General features: G+C 49.5%; 1 protein-coding gene across 1 annotated transcript; it reads left to right on the plus strand.

Moving 5' to 3' along the window:
• Nucleotides 1-3,722: 3,722 nt before the first annotated feature.
• LOC307027364 (piggyBac transposable element-derived protein 4-like) lies at nucleotides 3,723-13,497 on the plus strand. Its single transcript, XM_079695598.1, has 3 exons — nucleotides 3,723-3,743; nucleotides 8,622-10,691; nucleotides 11,124-13,497. The coding sequence occupies exon 2, from the start codon at nucleotides 8,644-8,646 to the stop codon at nucleotides 10,681-10,683; it is 2,040 nt and encodes a 679-aa protein (XP_079551724.1). The 5' UTR covers nucleotides 3,723-3,743; nucleotides 8,622-8,643; the 3' UTR covers nucleotides 10,684-10,691; nucleotides 11,124-13,497.
• Nucleotides 13,498-13,913: the final 416 nt, after the last annotated feature.

Consider the following 13,913-nt stretch of genomic DNA (forward strand, 5'->3'; position numbering starts at 1 on the left):
CCGAAAACCTCTCCTCCTGTCGTGTAGTGTCGTCAATTCGCTTTTAACGGTAGTGCCTCTCAGCCACCGTAGTGTCGTGTCAGGTGGGCGTGTCGTGTAGTGTTGTGTAGTGTCATGTAGTGTCCGCGGCCGCAGCTAGACCATGGCTCTTTCTCATTTCTCTAATCCCCCTCCTCGACTCCTCGACTCCTCGGTCCTCCGGTAGTGACCCGGAAATGAATTTCAGCGCGCCATGTTGAAGGACATCTCATTTCTCTAAATGCACTTCGAGGACCGAGGATCGAGCGTCGAGGAGGCTCTCTGGAGGAGCTCTAACCGAGGAGAAAGGAGAGAGGAGAGAGGAGAGAGGAGAGAGGAGAGAGGAGGCTCTCTGGAGGAGCTCTAACCGAGGAGAGAGGAGAGAGGAGAGAGGAGAGAGGAGGCTCTCTGGAGGAGCTATAACCGAGGAGAGAGGAGAGAGGAGAGAGGAGGCTCTCTGGAGGAGCTCTAACCGAGGAGAGAGGAGAGAGGAGAGAGGAGAGAGGAGAGAGGAGGCTCTCTGGAGGAGCTCTAACCGAGGAGAGAGGAGAGAGGAGAGAGGAGGCTCTCTGGAGGAGCTCTAACCGAGGAGAGAGGAGAGAGGAGAGAGGAGAGAGGAGAGAGGAGGCTCTCTGGAGGAGCTCTAACCGAGGAGAGAGGAGAGAGGAGAGGAGAGGAGAGAGGAGGCTCTCTGGAGGAGCTCTAACCGAGGAGAAAGGAGAGAGGAGAGGACAGAGGAGAGAGGAGAGAGGAGGCTCTCTGGAGGAGCTCTAACCGAGGAGAGAGGAGAGGAGAGAGGAGAGAGGAGAGAGGAGGCTCTCTGGAGGAGCTCTAACCGAGGAGAGAGGAGAGAGGAGAGGACAGAGGAGAGAGGAGAGAGGAGGCTCTCTGGAGGAGCTCTAACCGAGGAGAGAGGAGAGAGGAGAGAGGAGAGAGGAGAGAGGAGAGAGGAGGCTCTCTGGAGGAGCTCTAACCGAGGATACACTGATGGGTCCTCCACGGCTCCTTCGTGGATGCATTTCCGGGAACAGAGATGTTTCAAAGAGTCGTGACGCACGGCCGGACTGATCTCAGCCAATCACAGCTCTGCATGCATCGTCTGGATATTATTTTATTAACTGCTTTCATCACGACGCGATGTTTCCAGAGAGAACAGCTGAGAGGTCCGTGCAGAAAGCAGAGCAGTGTGTATAATATATATCACTCAGTGTAACAGCCCTACTCTCTGTCTCTGCTTTAGTTTAGTAGATATCTACAAACAAAGAGTCCAGATGATTCTAAAACCATTTAGTGCTTCACAAAATAAAATACACAACGACAGTAGCCTGTTTTAGGAGCTGTGTGTGTGTGTGTGTGTGTGTGTGTGTGTGTGTGTGTGTGTGTGTGTGTGTGTGTGTGTGTGTGTGTGTGTGTGTGTGTGTGTGTGTGTGTGTGTGTGTGTGTGTGTGTGTGTGTGTGTGTGTGTGTGTGTGTGTGTGTGTAAGTGGTCATGAACACATCTGTCCATCAGACAGAGGGCTGCTGTGCCTCCTGTCATCATTAATGGACGTCTCTTTAAAATGACCGCTCAGAGGAGAGGAGTTCTCATTTCTCTAACCGCCTGCTGCTTTCCCTCCTCTCTCCTCGGTTCCCCTCCTCGGCTCCTCCGCTCGCATCTCCTGTGGGCGGGACTAAGTCTCGAGGATAGGAGTCGAGGAGGGTAGTTAGAGAAATGAGAAAGGGCCCAGGCGCTGTCTGAGAGGAAAGTGACGTCAGATATCTGCGGGCCAATCACAGGAAGGCGGAAGTCCCTCTCCCTTCGCCTCCTCAACCGGAGCGCGTCCCCAGAAGAGCCAGAACCCGGAGCAGCAGGTAAGAAACACATCAAGTAAGACATGCATTAAGATAGCAATGTATTAAGATAGGAATGCATTAAGATTAGTAAGACCAGCACGGCCCGGTTCTCCTCAGGTCCGGGTCCCGCACACTAGCTGAGGGAGCGCTCGGTTTACAGCTCGGGTTTGCCCCTCTGTTTACAATACAATACAATGGGGCGTTATTGGCGCGACCACGTGTTAAACATGGTATCATCAAAGCATTCCGCACAGGTCGTTGTAACAGAACAAAACAAAGAGACACACTAACATGTCTCCTGCTAGCCTGTAGCCTCCAGGCTGCAGCGAGGGTTAACTCTCTGCAACCCGGTACTAGTATCTATCTACACTAGAATCTATCTACACTAGTATCCAGGACTTTAGTACTTCAAACCGGCGCTGTTTTTACTTTAACCTGCACTCACATCTGCTCACTTCTGTAAATATATTGAACATGTTCATTCAAATGCACAACTTTATGTCAACATGTTGATATTTACCTTCTAGTGTATTCTCTGTTTATGTTTGTTATCACGTGACGAGCAGCGCCTTGTGGCGCGCGGCTGAAGTGAATCTGGTGTGATCTGATCTGCTTTAGGACTTCATGATGTAGATGTTTTCATTGTTCCTCAGATAACATGTTATAAATGTCTCAGAGATATTCTCTTAACACAGGGTACTGCCAGGGTCAGGGTCTCTAGGGTCAGGGTCCTCCAGGTTCAGGGTCTCTAGGTTCAGGGTCTCCAGGTTCAGGGTCTCTAGGGTCAGGGTCTCTAGGTTCAGGGTCTCTAGATTCAGGGTCTCTAGGGTCAGGGTCTCTAGGTTCAGGGTCTCTAGATTCAGGGTCTCCAGGGTCAGGGTCTCCAGGGTCAGGGTCTCTAGGTTCAGGGTCTCCAGGGTCAGGGTCTCTAGGGTCAGGGTCTCTAGGTTCAGGGTCTCTAGATTCAGGGTCTCTAGGGTCAGGGTCTCTAGGTTCAGGGTCTCTAGGGTCAGGGTCTCCAGGGTCAGGGTCTCTAGGTTCCTCCCCCGTCTGAGAGAAACGTGTCAATAAAGTTTCTTTTGAAATGTTTCCATAGCAACATGGACACGGAGCTGTTAATGGAGTGTGTGGAGGATGAGCTGGAGCCATGGCAACAGGTGGAGGAAGATGATGAAGATGAAGAGGAGGAGTACTGTCAACCAGGTGAGAAAACAGACAATAACTCATCTTCATCATCACACTCTTCATCACTCTCTTCTTCATTTGTTGTTTTTGTTGACCTCGTGTTTAGTGGCGGGTGTGTTTGATTAATACCTGTCTGTTTTTCTGTAGAGGACAAATGTCTGTCTCCTCTCCCAGCCGCTGAGACCCTGCCCCCCCCCAGGCCCACTCCACCTGCCCCCCCTCCAACAGGTAAGTGTGTGTGTGTGTGTGTGTGTGTGTGTGTGTGTGTGTGTGTGTGTGTGTGTGTGTGTGTGTGTGTGTGTGTGTGTGTGTGTGTGTGTGTGTGTGTGTGTGTGTGTGTGTGTGTGTGTGTGTGTGTGTGTGTGTGTGTGTGTGTGTGTGTGTGTGTGTGTGTGTGTGTGTGTGTGTGTGTGTGTGTGTGTGTGTGTGTGTGTGTGTGTGTGTGTGTGTGTGGTAATAGCCTGCAGATGAACGTTAGCTCGTTGCTAACTCTTAGTTTCCTCTCCTCAGCGTCTCCTCTCCTGCAGCTCGTCTCCTCCTCCTCCCTTTCTCCCTCATCCTCCCTTCCCGTCTCCTCCTCCCCCCCCTCCACCTCGGCCCCCCCCCTGATGTCTCAGCCCCCCCTTATCCTGACGCAGACGGCGGGGGGGACGTTCCTTCTCCCAGCAGGGAGTCACCAGGGCTCCCCCATCCTCCTCACCACACAGGTGAGCGAAACAAACACACCCTCTCCGTTTTACTGTTTGTAGGGACTCACCCTGTAGGGACTCAGTCAGTAGGGACTCAGTGTGTAGGGACTCACCCTGTAGGGACTCACCCTGTAGGGACTCAGTCTGTAGGGACTCACCCTGTAGGGTCTCAGTCAGTAGGGACTCAGTCAGTAGGGACTCACCCTGTAGGGACTCAGTCTGTAGGGACTCAGTCTGTAGGGACTCAGTCAGTAGGGACTCAGTCTGTAGGGACTCAGTCTGTAGGGACTCACCCTGTAGGGTCTCAGTCTGTAGGGACTCAGTCTGTAGGGACTCACCCTGTAGGGACTCAGTCTGTAGGGACTCAGTCTGTAGGGACTCAGTCTGTAGGGACTCAGTCAGTAGGGACTCAGTCTGTAGGGACTCACCCTGTAGGGACTCACCCTGTAGGGACTCAGTCTGTAGGGACTCAGTCTGTAGGGACTCACCCTGTAGGGACTCAGTCAGTAGGGACTCACCCTGTAGGGACTCAGTCTGTAGGGACTCACCCTGTAGGGACTCAGTCTGTAGGGACTCAGTCTGTAGGGACTCAGTCTGTAGGGACTCAGTCAGTAGGGACTCAGTCTGTAGGGACTCACCCTGTAGGGACTCACCCTGTAGGGACTCAGTCTGTAGGGACTCAGTCTGTAGGGACTCACCCTGTAGAGACTCAGTCTGTAGGGACTCAGTCAGTAGGGACTCAGTCTGTAGGGACTCACCCTGTAGGGACTCAGTCTGTAGGGACTCAGTCTGTAGGGACTCAGTCAGTAGGGACTCAGTCTGTAGGGACTCAGTCAGTAGGGACTCAGTCTGTAGGGACTCACCCTGTAGGGACTCAGTCTGTAGGGACTCAGTCTGTAGGGACTCAGTCTGTAGGGACTCAGTCAGTAGGGACTCAGTCTGTAGGGACTCAGTCTGTAGGGACTCAGTCAGTAGGGACTCAGTCAGTAGGGACTCAGTCTGTAGGGACTCAGTCTGTAGGGACTCAGTCTGTAGGGACTCAGTCAGTAGGGACTCACCCTGTAGGGTCTCAGTCTGTAGGGACTCAGTCAGTAGGGACTCAGTCTGTAGGGACTCACCCTGTAGGGACTCAGTCTGTAGGGACTCAGTCTGTAGGGACTCAGTCAGTAGGGACTCAGTCTGTAGGGACTCACCCTGTAGGGACTCAGTCTGTAGGGACTCAGTCTGTAGGGACTCAGTCAGTAGGGACTCAGTCTGTAAGGACTCACCCTGTAGGGACTCAGTCTGTAGGGACTCAGTCTGTAGGGACTCAGTCAGTAGGGACTCAGTCTGTAGGGACTCAGTCAGTAGGGACTCAGTCTGTGGGGACTCACCCTGTAGGGACTCAGTCTGTAGGGACTCAGTCTGTAGGGACTCAGTCAGTAGGGACTCAGTCAGTAGGGACTCAGTCTGTAGGGACTCAGTCTGTAGGGACTCAGTCAGTAGGGACTCAGTCTGTAGGGACTCAGTCTGTAGGGACTCAGTCAGTAGGGACTCAGTCAGTAGGGACTCAGTCTGTAGGGACTCAGTCTGTAGGGACTCAGTCTGTAGGGACTCACCCTGTAGGGACTCACCCTGTAGGGACTCAGTCAGTAGGGACTCAGTCAGTAGGGACTCAGTCAGTAGAGACTCACCCTGTAGGGACTCAGTCAGTAGGGACTCAGTCTGTAGGGACTCAGTCTGTAGGGACTCAGTCTGTAGGGACTCAGTCAGTAGAGACTCACCCTGTAGGGACTCAGCCAGTAGGGACTCAGTCTGTAGGGACTCAGTCTGTAGGGACTCAGTCAGTAGAGACTCAGTCAGTAGGGACTCAGTCTGTAGGGACTCAGTCTGTAGGGACTCAGTCAGTAGGGACTCAGTCTGTAGGGACTCAGTCAGTAGAGACTCACCCTGTAGGGACTCAGTCAGTAGGGACTCAGTCTGTAGGGACTCAGTCTGTAGGGACTCACCCTGTAGGGACTCACCCTGTAGGGACTCAGTCAGTAGGGACTCAGTCAGTAGGGACTCAGTCTGTAGGGACTCACCCTGTAGGGACTCAGTCAGTAGGGACTCAGTCTGTAGGGACTCAGTCAGTAGAGACTCACCCTGTAGGGACTCAGTCTGTAGGGACTCAGTCTGTAGGGACTCACCCTATAGGGACTCAGTCAGTAGGGACTCAGTCTGTAGGGACTCAGTCTGTAGGGACTCAGTCAGTAGGGACTCAGTCAGTAGGGACTCAGTCAGTAGAGACTCACCCTGTAGGGACTCAGTCTGTAGGGACTCAGTCTGTAGGGACTCAGTCAGTAGGGACTCAGTCTCTAAGGACTCAGTCTTTAGGACTCACGGCCCGTCCACACACAGGCATGAAAAAAATCTGGAAAAATCTTGATGCTGGGCGTGTCTGAAGCTTGGCGATTTCACGCGACCAACAACCAATCAGGAATCTCCCAGGAATCTCCCGCCCGCCCCCCGCTTACAAAGCCTGTCCCTTCAATGTTAAAACGAAGTAAACTGGATGTAACCTCCCCAAACAGGTGAAAACCCACCAGTTTCACCAACTGTCTCTGCCACCTCCCTCCATGCCTGGTTCCTCCGGTTTAGGTCCCGGTAGGTGAACAGAGAGCAGTGGTAAAGGACCGGGACATTTCCTACAGCAATGATTCATTTATCCTCCATTTTAAGATGGAAAAGACTGCAGTGGTGTCTGCATACAGTACACGCGGTTTGATTGGCTAGCGCCTGCACTGGTGGGATTTGCATAAACGGGATTTGATTGGCTGATGCCAGCTTCGCAAGCATTGGGAGCATCAAAAGTTGAACATTGCTCAACTTTTGATGCTCACGATGCTAAAAGCCATGCTCCGCTCCCCACAATGCAGTTCGGCGAAGATTAAAAATCTTCTACGTCACCCCATTCAAGTGAATGGGCGAAGCTTTGAAAGATTTTTTTCATGCCTGTGTGTGGACGTGTAATGTTGAGCAGGTGGGGGCATCTGGTTCAGAGCATGCTGTGTACGAGTCATTTTAACTGACCAATGGTAATGTTTCCATGGATTTCTGAAAATGCCCCTCGATTCTATTGGCTCTCAGTGTTACAAAGAGGTGTCAATCACCCAATTTGACCAATGGGTTCCAGAGATAGGGTCCCGCGTAACGTATAGGTCTGCCTGGCAGCTGGCGCATCATAACGCACAGCAGGTTTCAAGAACGGTGACTTCTTTGCATTTAGGAATTGTTTATTTCTCTTTTCTTGCCACTTTGCCAAATAAGCCAATTGCAACAATGGCAGGCAGGAAACAGACTTGTACCACTGAGGAGGTACTGGCCATTCTGGCTGAAGATAGCGGGGCAGCTATTTTACCGGTCGACTCTGAGTCGGACGACGAGGACCTCCTGCAGCCAGAACTACACCCGGACAGTAGTGACTCTGATTATGTACTTCCACCATCGGAAAGGTATGTCATCTCTTTTTTATCCATTACTTGGTGTAAGATTATTCATCTATCCTGCAGTGAATTTAGTCACACACTCAAACTGGATGGTATGTTGGCTTCCCCAGCACAGGGCTTATTTACCTCAACATCCATATAGTGTTGTCTGTTTGGAGTTATGTGTTCAACAGTATAGGCCAGCTGCGAGGGGGGGGGGCTGCTGCGAAGGCACCAAGGTTGTTGAGGACTTTGTAGGTGAAAAGTAAGATTTGAAAGTCAATGCGGTTTTTGATGGGGAGCCAGTGGAGGTCGTGGAGGATGGGGTGATGGGGTGATGTGGTCGGAGCGTAGCGGAGAAAGAAAGATATGAGGTAGAGCTGCGTGTCATCAGCAGTGGACAGTCAGGCTGCTGATGGCGGTGCCAGTGGTGCAGATCAGGTCCAGTGTGGGACCTTTTTTATGGGTAGGAAAATCAACATGTTGTGTGACATTGAAACAGTTGAGTATGTCCAGGAGCTCTGAAGCGGTATTGGAGTCGTTTGAGTCGACATGAATATTGAAATCACCAAGTAATAATACAGATGGAGAGATGGAGCAGAGTTGTGTGAGGAATTCAGCAAGGTCCGAGGGGAAAGCAGGGTTTGGTTTGGGGGGACGGTAAATGACTGCTGTAACCAGGGGGTTTGGACCAGACAGTTTAAATGCAAGGTGTTCCAATGAGGAGGGGGAAGGGATATGTATCGCAATTGTTTTTATATTATTTCTTAGAGTTGTGGCAATTCCACCTCCACGCCCATGGTGGCGGTTTTTCAATGTGTATCCTGGGGGTGTTGTCTGGTTGAGGGAGAGGCATTCCTGTGGTTCTGTGATACAGAGAAAGTCCAGATTATTGTCAGTGAGGAAGTCATTGAGAATGAGAGCCTTGTTGTTTAGAGACCGGGTGTTGAACAGAGATAGTTTTGAGATGAGGTTGAGTTTGAACAGGCTGGGGTGCTTTGGGAAGGGGGCGTAGGCAGGCAGAGTGCACGTGTTGGTTGTTGTGCTGATGAAGTGGAGGGGGTGTGTCAGTGCGCGCAGCGGACCAGGGGGATGAGATGGAATGATCGGACCGGAGTAAACAAACTTTCGTCCGGAGCTTCGTGAATGTATTTGGGTCGTTGTAGCAGTCCATGTTCACTGATGGCGGAGATCATCGACGGGCATGGTGCAGTGGAGGTGTGCTTCAGCTGGAGTAGTTCCGCCATGGAGTAACAAACCTCTTGAGAGGATTAATGTCAGACAGCAGGAACATCTCAATAAAATAGAATATAATAGAAATAGAGCAGAATAGTCTTTATACAACGTAATTGGAATATTGATACATATCCATCCATATAATGTTACGTGTCTGTTTGGAGTTACTGTTTCAAAAGTGTAGGCCAGTGAATTCATCTATTTGTTTTTACAGTGATGAAGATTACGAGCCTAAAATGGCTTCTGCTCCCCCCTCACCTCCTCAGCCATCATCGCCTGCTTCCACTCAGCTGAGACCATCCACACGTACCCCTCCTCAGCCATCATCGCCTGCTTCCACTCAGCTGAGACCATCCACACGTACCCCTCCTCAGCCATCATCTTCTTCATCTGATTCCGAATCACCCAAAGAGACGCAGCACAAAAGAAAAGGAAAAGCGTCATATAAATCAGCCGCACCCAGGAAGCGTGGCCGAGGCCTGTCTCCCCGAGGTGGGTCCCCCAGAGGCGGGTCTCCCCGAGGCGGGTCCCCCCGAGGTGGGTCTCCTCGAGGCGGGTCCCCCGAAGGTGGGTCTCCTCGAGGCGGGTCTCCCCGAGGTGGGTCTCCCGATGGTGGGTCTCCCGAAGGTGGGTCTTCCAGAGGTGGGTCCCCCGAAGGTGGGTCTCCCGAAGGTGGGTCCCCCAGAGGTGGGTTCCCCTCTTCCAGAACGACAGAGGAAGACCTCAGGTGGCACACCAGAGAGGAGAAAGACCAAAGACCAGAGCCAGGCAGGTTCATGCCAGCCAGGGTCCCCGGCCCCGCGTTAGACCCCATCACAGCGTGGTCTCCCCTCTCCCTCTTCAGAATGTTCTTCAGCTCCTCCGTGGTCCAGAGGCTCGTCGACAACACCAATGCAAACGCCCTGAAGAGGTCACAGGCTGGAAAGAAGTACGTTTGGAAAGAGCTGACTGGGAGGGACTTTTATGTTTTCCTGGCCATTATCATTTTCTCCGGCCTCGTCCACGTCCACCACAGATCGGACTACTGGAGGAAGAAATGGCCGTACAACTTCCAATTCCCATCTGAGAAAATGTCCCGGGCACGCTTTGAAGCCATCCTGTGGTCGCTGCACATGAGCGACCCTGAAGAAGACAAGGAGAACGAGCGCAAGAGGAACACCCCCGAGTACGACAGACTCTTCAAGATCAAGCCCCTCTACACGGACATCGTTACTGCCTGCAAAGCACATTTCCAGCCCTATCGGAACATTTCAATAGATGAGAGGATGGTGGCCTCCAAGGCCCGCGTCAGCATGAAGCAGTACACGAAGGACAAGCCCATAAAGTGGGGGCACAAACTGTTTGTGCTGGCGGACTCCTCAACGGCATACACCTGGAACTTCTTTGTGTACACGGGGAAGAGTGAGTCCACCACGGGCCGTGGACTCAGCTACTCCTCCGTGATGGACCTCCTGCCTCTCCCTCTGCTCGGTCAGGGCTACACACTCTTTGTGGACAACTTTTACACCAGCCCTGCCCTCTTTGAGGATTTGTCCACAAAAAACATTGGCTGTTGTGGGACCATTAGAAAAAATAAAATGGAGTTTCCACGGACGGAGTTGAACGACCTACCGAAAAAGGCAGAAAGGGGAGATCTGCGGTGGATAAGGAGAGGCAAAATCCTGTTCGTGAAGTGGATGGACACCCGTGAAGTGTCCATGTGCTCCACAGTGCACGAGGCCTTCAGCGGACAGACTGTCCAGCGGAAAGTGAAACAGGCTGGTGTGTGGCAGACGAAGACTGTTCCTGTTCCTGACGCCGTGCTGGACTACAACCGAAGCATGGGCGGCGTGGATGTGTCAGACGCTTTGATTGGGTACTACAGCGTTCACCACAAAACCATGAAATGGTACAAGACTTTTTTTTACCATTTTATGGAAATTGCAGTGGTGAACAGCTTCCTTCTCTACAAGGAGCTGCACAAGATAAGGAATGACCCCGCCGGGACGAAGCCACACACCCAGAAGTCCTTCAGGGAGAAGCTGGCTGCAGAGATGTTGGAGTTTGCTGGAGTCCCTGCAGCAGAAGCAGCAGCAGCACCATCCCCCCCACCGCTCACATGCATGCCCATGTATTATGGGGAAGATGCCTCCGCGTCCAGGAAGTACTGCAAGAACTGCTCTAATGCTGGCTACAAGAGGGTGAAGACACCTGTGTACTGCAGGAAGTGCATGGTCCCTCTGTGCTTCACTTCTAGAAAGAACTGTTTCAAGGAGTGGCACGACCAAACACTGTAACATTCAGGGTACGATATGATATACTTTATTGTCCCTGTAAGGACATTTGTTCTGGACTCCGTCCTGCAGTTCCGTGTACATGTACATATACAAACATAGACATTAAGAGACATATCATCAGTCATACACCGTTTGAACAAACACAATACACAGACGCACATACTGACAATGGCAACCTATTACACACACACACACACACACACACACACACACACACACACACACACACACACACACACACACACACACACACACACACACACACACACATGTGTTTTATTCATTTGGCCTGTAACTTTCTTGAAATAGAAAGCAAAAATGTTGGTTTCTCAATTAAGTATAAATATGTAAATTTGCAAAAATAATTTACGTAGTTTGTGACCCATTGCAATTGAAATATGATCCTGTTAACTTGTTGTTACTTTTGTTTACATTTGCAGATTGATTCGTCAGTAATTAGTCTGATGTCTGAAGAAGGTCTGGCAAAGTACATCTCACATTACGGAGACAGACTGGCAGCTGTAGCCTTCTGCCGCAACAGCCATTGTGGAGATTCAGTAGCATCTAGACGAGGTCCACTGGACAGAATAAGGGCAAAGTGTTGCTCCAGACAGCAAGACCGTTAAAAGACAGCTGAATGGGGATCAAGTCAAAGGAAACTAAAATGCAAAGAGACAGGCAAAGAGATTAGAAATTGGGTGGATGAATTTCAGTGAAGGCGACAATGCTTTCAAACAGGTGCCAACTGTAAAGGGCGGGACCCGGCATGTCTGACAGGCAGACACAACTCAGAGAAATCCAAGAAATGGCTGAGTCCCTTTTTTCCCAAATGGTCTCTGCAAGTCTCTAAAACTGACAGACCATGTCCGCAGGATCCGAGACTTTGCACAAAACGAGATTGACCCAGATTGTACAGTTGAGGATCTGTATGAAAAACCCAAGTGACTCAGATTGTACCTTTGCACCAAGAGAAATGTTCAAGAGGCAAACAGCTTTACTGATGCTTCACCAGGAACACCCTCAGAGGTCATAAGAAGCCCTTCACACGATGTGAAAGAGACAAAAGGAGAACGAGGACCTACTGGATGTGTTGGATGCACATGACTGCCACCTGCTGGCCACTGAAGGTAACATTGCTGGCCTCGTGTCTCAGTTGGGTCACAAGAGCCTAATCCAGACACCAATGTTTCTAATTGACTGTTGGAAGCTAATCTTATAAACCTTGGCAGATACTTTGTATCCACAGAGGCTCGTTGAAATAGTGGAAGAATGAATCCCAACTCCAAAGCGTGTAAAAGACCTTCTGGAATATCCCAAAGAGATGACAGCCCCTCAAAACACTGTGGCAAGGCGTTTGCTGAAGTGCATCGGTGAATCTGACAACACCACTCCTCCGGCTCTCCTCCGGTTCTGCACGGCGGCTGATATGCTGCTGGGACACGGCATCACAGTTCCATTTATAGACACTTCCACATTCCAGTGTCGACCCCGGGCACATGCATGTGGGTGCTATCTGATGTTACCAGTCAACTACCAAAACTACCCAGACCTCCGCAATGACTTTGATCTTATTCTAAGAAGCTCAGTCTGGGTAATGGACATCATCTAAGTCACGAGCCTAAGAGCACATGCACACAATTGCGAGGTCGGATGTGCTAATGTATCTTTTAATTGATTTGATATTCACTTTAGTTGTATCAGTATTATCCAGTATCTGAACAAGCTGAGTGAAAATGGCTATGGACCCACACAACAGACTTGTAACCTTATTCTTTCCAGTTTCCACATTGCCATTATTATCAGAGCTTGTTCAAGCATTTTTGAAATGTTATCAGAATTATAGTTGAAACTACTAAATTCACTTTAGTTAAATCAGTCTCAACGATTCTCTACCTAATTCACTTTAGTTAAATCAGTCTCAACGATTCTCTACCTAATTCACTTTAGTTAAATCAGTCTCAACGATTCTCTACCTAATTCACTTTAGTTAAATCAGTCTCAACGATTCTCTACCTAATTCACTTTAGTTAGATCAGTCTCAACGATTCTCTACCTAATTCACTTTAGTTAAATCAGTCTCAACGATTCTCTACCTAATTCACTTTAGTTAGATCAGTCTCAACGATTCTCTACCTAATTCACTTTAGTTAAATCAGTCTCAATGATTCTCTACCTAATTCACTTTAGTTAAATCAGTCTCAACGATTCTCTACCTAATTCACTTTAGTTAAATCAGTCTCAACGATTCTCTACCTAATTCACTTTAGTTAAATCAGTCTCAACGATTCTCTACCTAATTCACTTTAGTTAAATCAGTCTCAATGATTCTCTACCTAATTCACTTTAGTTAAATCAGTCTCAACGATTCTCTACCTAATTCACTTTAGTTAAATCAGTCTCAACGATTCTCTACCTAATTCACTTTAGTTAAATCAGTCTCAACGATTCTCTACCTAATTCACTTTAGTTAAATCAGACTGTCAGATCCAATGTTTGATATGTTTTCTGTTCCACTTAATATGCACACCAGTATGAAAATGGGTTAGTTAAAGTTAAGCTTGTTTCTGATTTTTAATGGGCCTACCACTATTCAAATACCAATTCATTTTGATAATGACAAGTTGGAAATATTTGTTCCAACATGAATAAACAGTTTAAGAATATCATGTTGTTTGTATTTATCTCATGCATTGCAGGCCGACACTAGTTGCTGGTATACTTTTAACAGAGTTTTGTCACATTGTTACCTGCAGCCCAAACCCTAGCAAACATAAATATGAATGAAACCAAAACTTGAATAAAATAATTACCACATTTGATTGTACATGTGCATCCATGAAGCCACTGACAATACACGGGAAATGTTGTACCACTAAGGTGACATTAGCACTAGGAGTCTAGCACCAGGAGTCTAGCACCAGGAACCAGGAGTGTAGCAACAGGAGTCTAGAAACAGGAGTCTAGCACCAGGAGTCTAGCACCAGGAGTCTGAAACCAGGAGTCTAGCACCAGGAACCAGGAGTGTAGCGCCAGGAGTGTAGCGCCAGGAGTCTAGTACCAGGAGTCTAGAACCAGGAGTCTATAACCAGGAGTCTAGCACCAGGAGTCTAGAACCAGGAGTATAGCACCAGGAACCAGGAGTGTAGCGCCAGGAGTCTAGCTTCAGGAGTCTAGCACCAGGAGTCTAGAACCAAGAGTCTAGCACCAAGAGTCTAGTACCAGGAGTCTAG

The sequence above is a fragment of the Notothenia rossii genome, assembly GCF_949606895.1.
Source record: "Notothenia rossii genome assembly, contig: scaffold_126, whole genome shotgun sequence".
In the NCBI taxonomy this organism is placed as follows: Eukaryota; Metazoa; Chordata; class Actinopteri; order Perciformes; family Nototheniidae; genus Notothenia; species Notothenia rossii.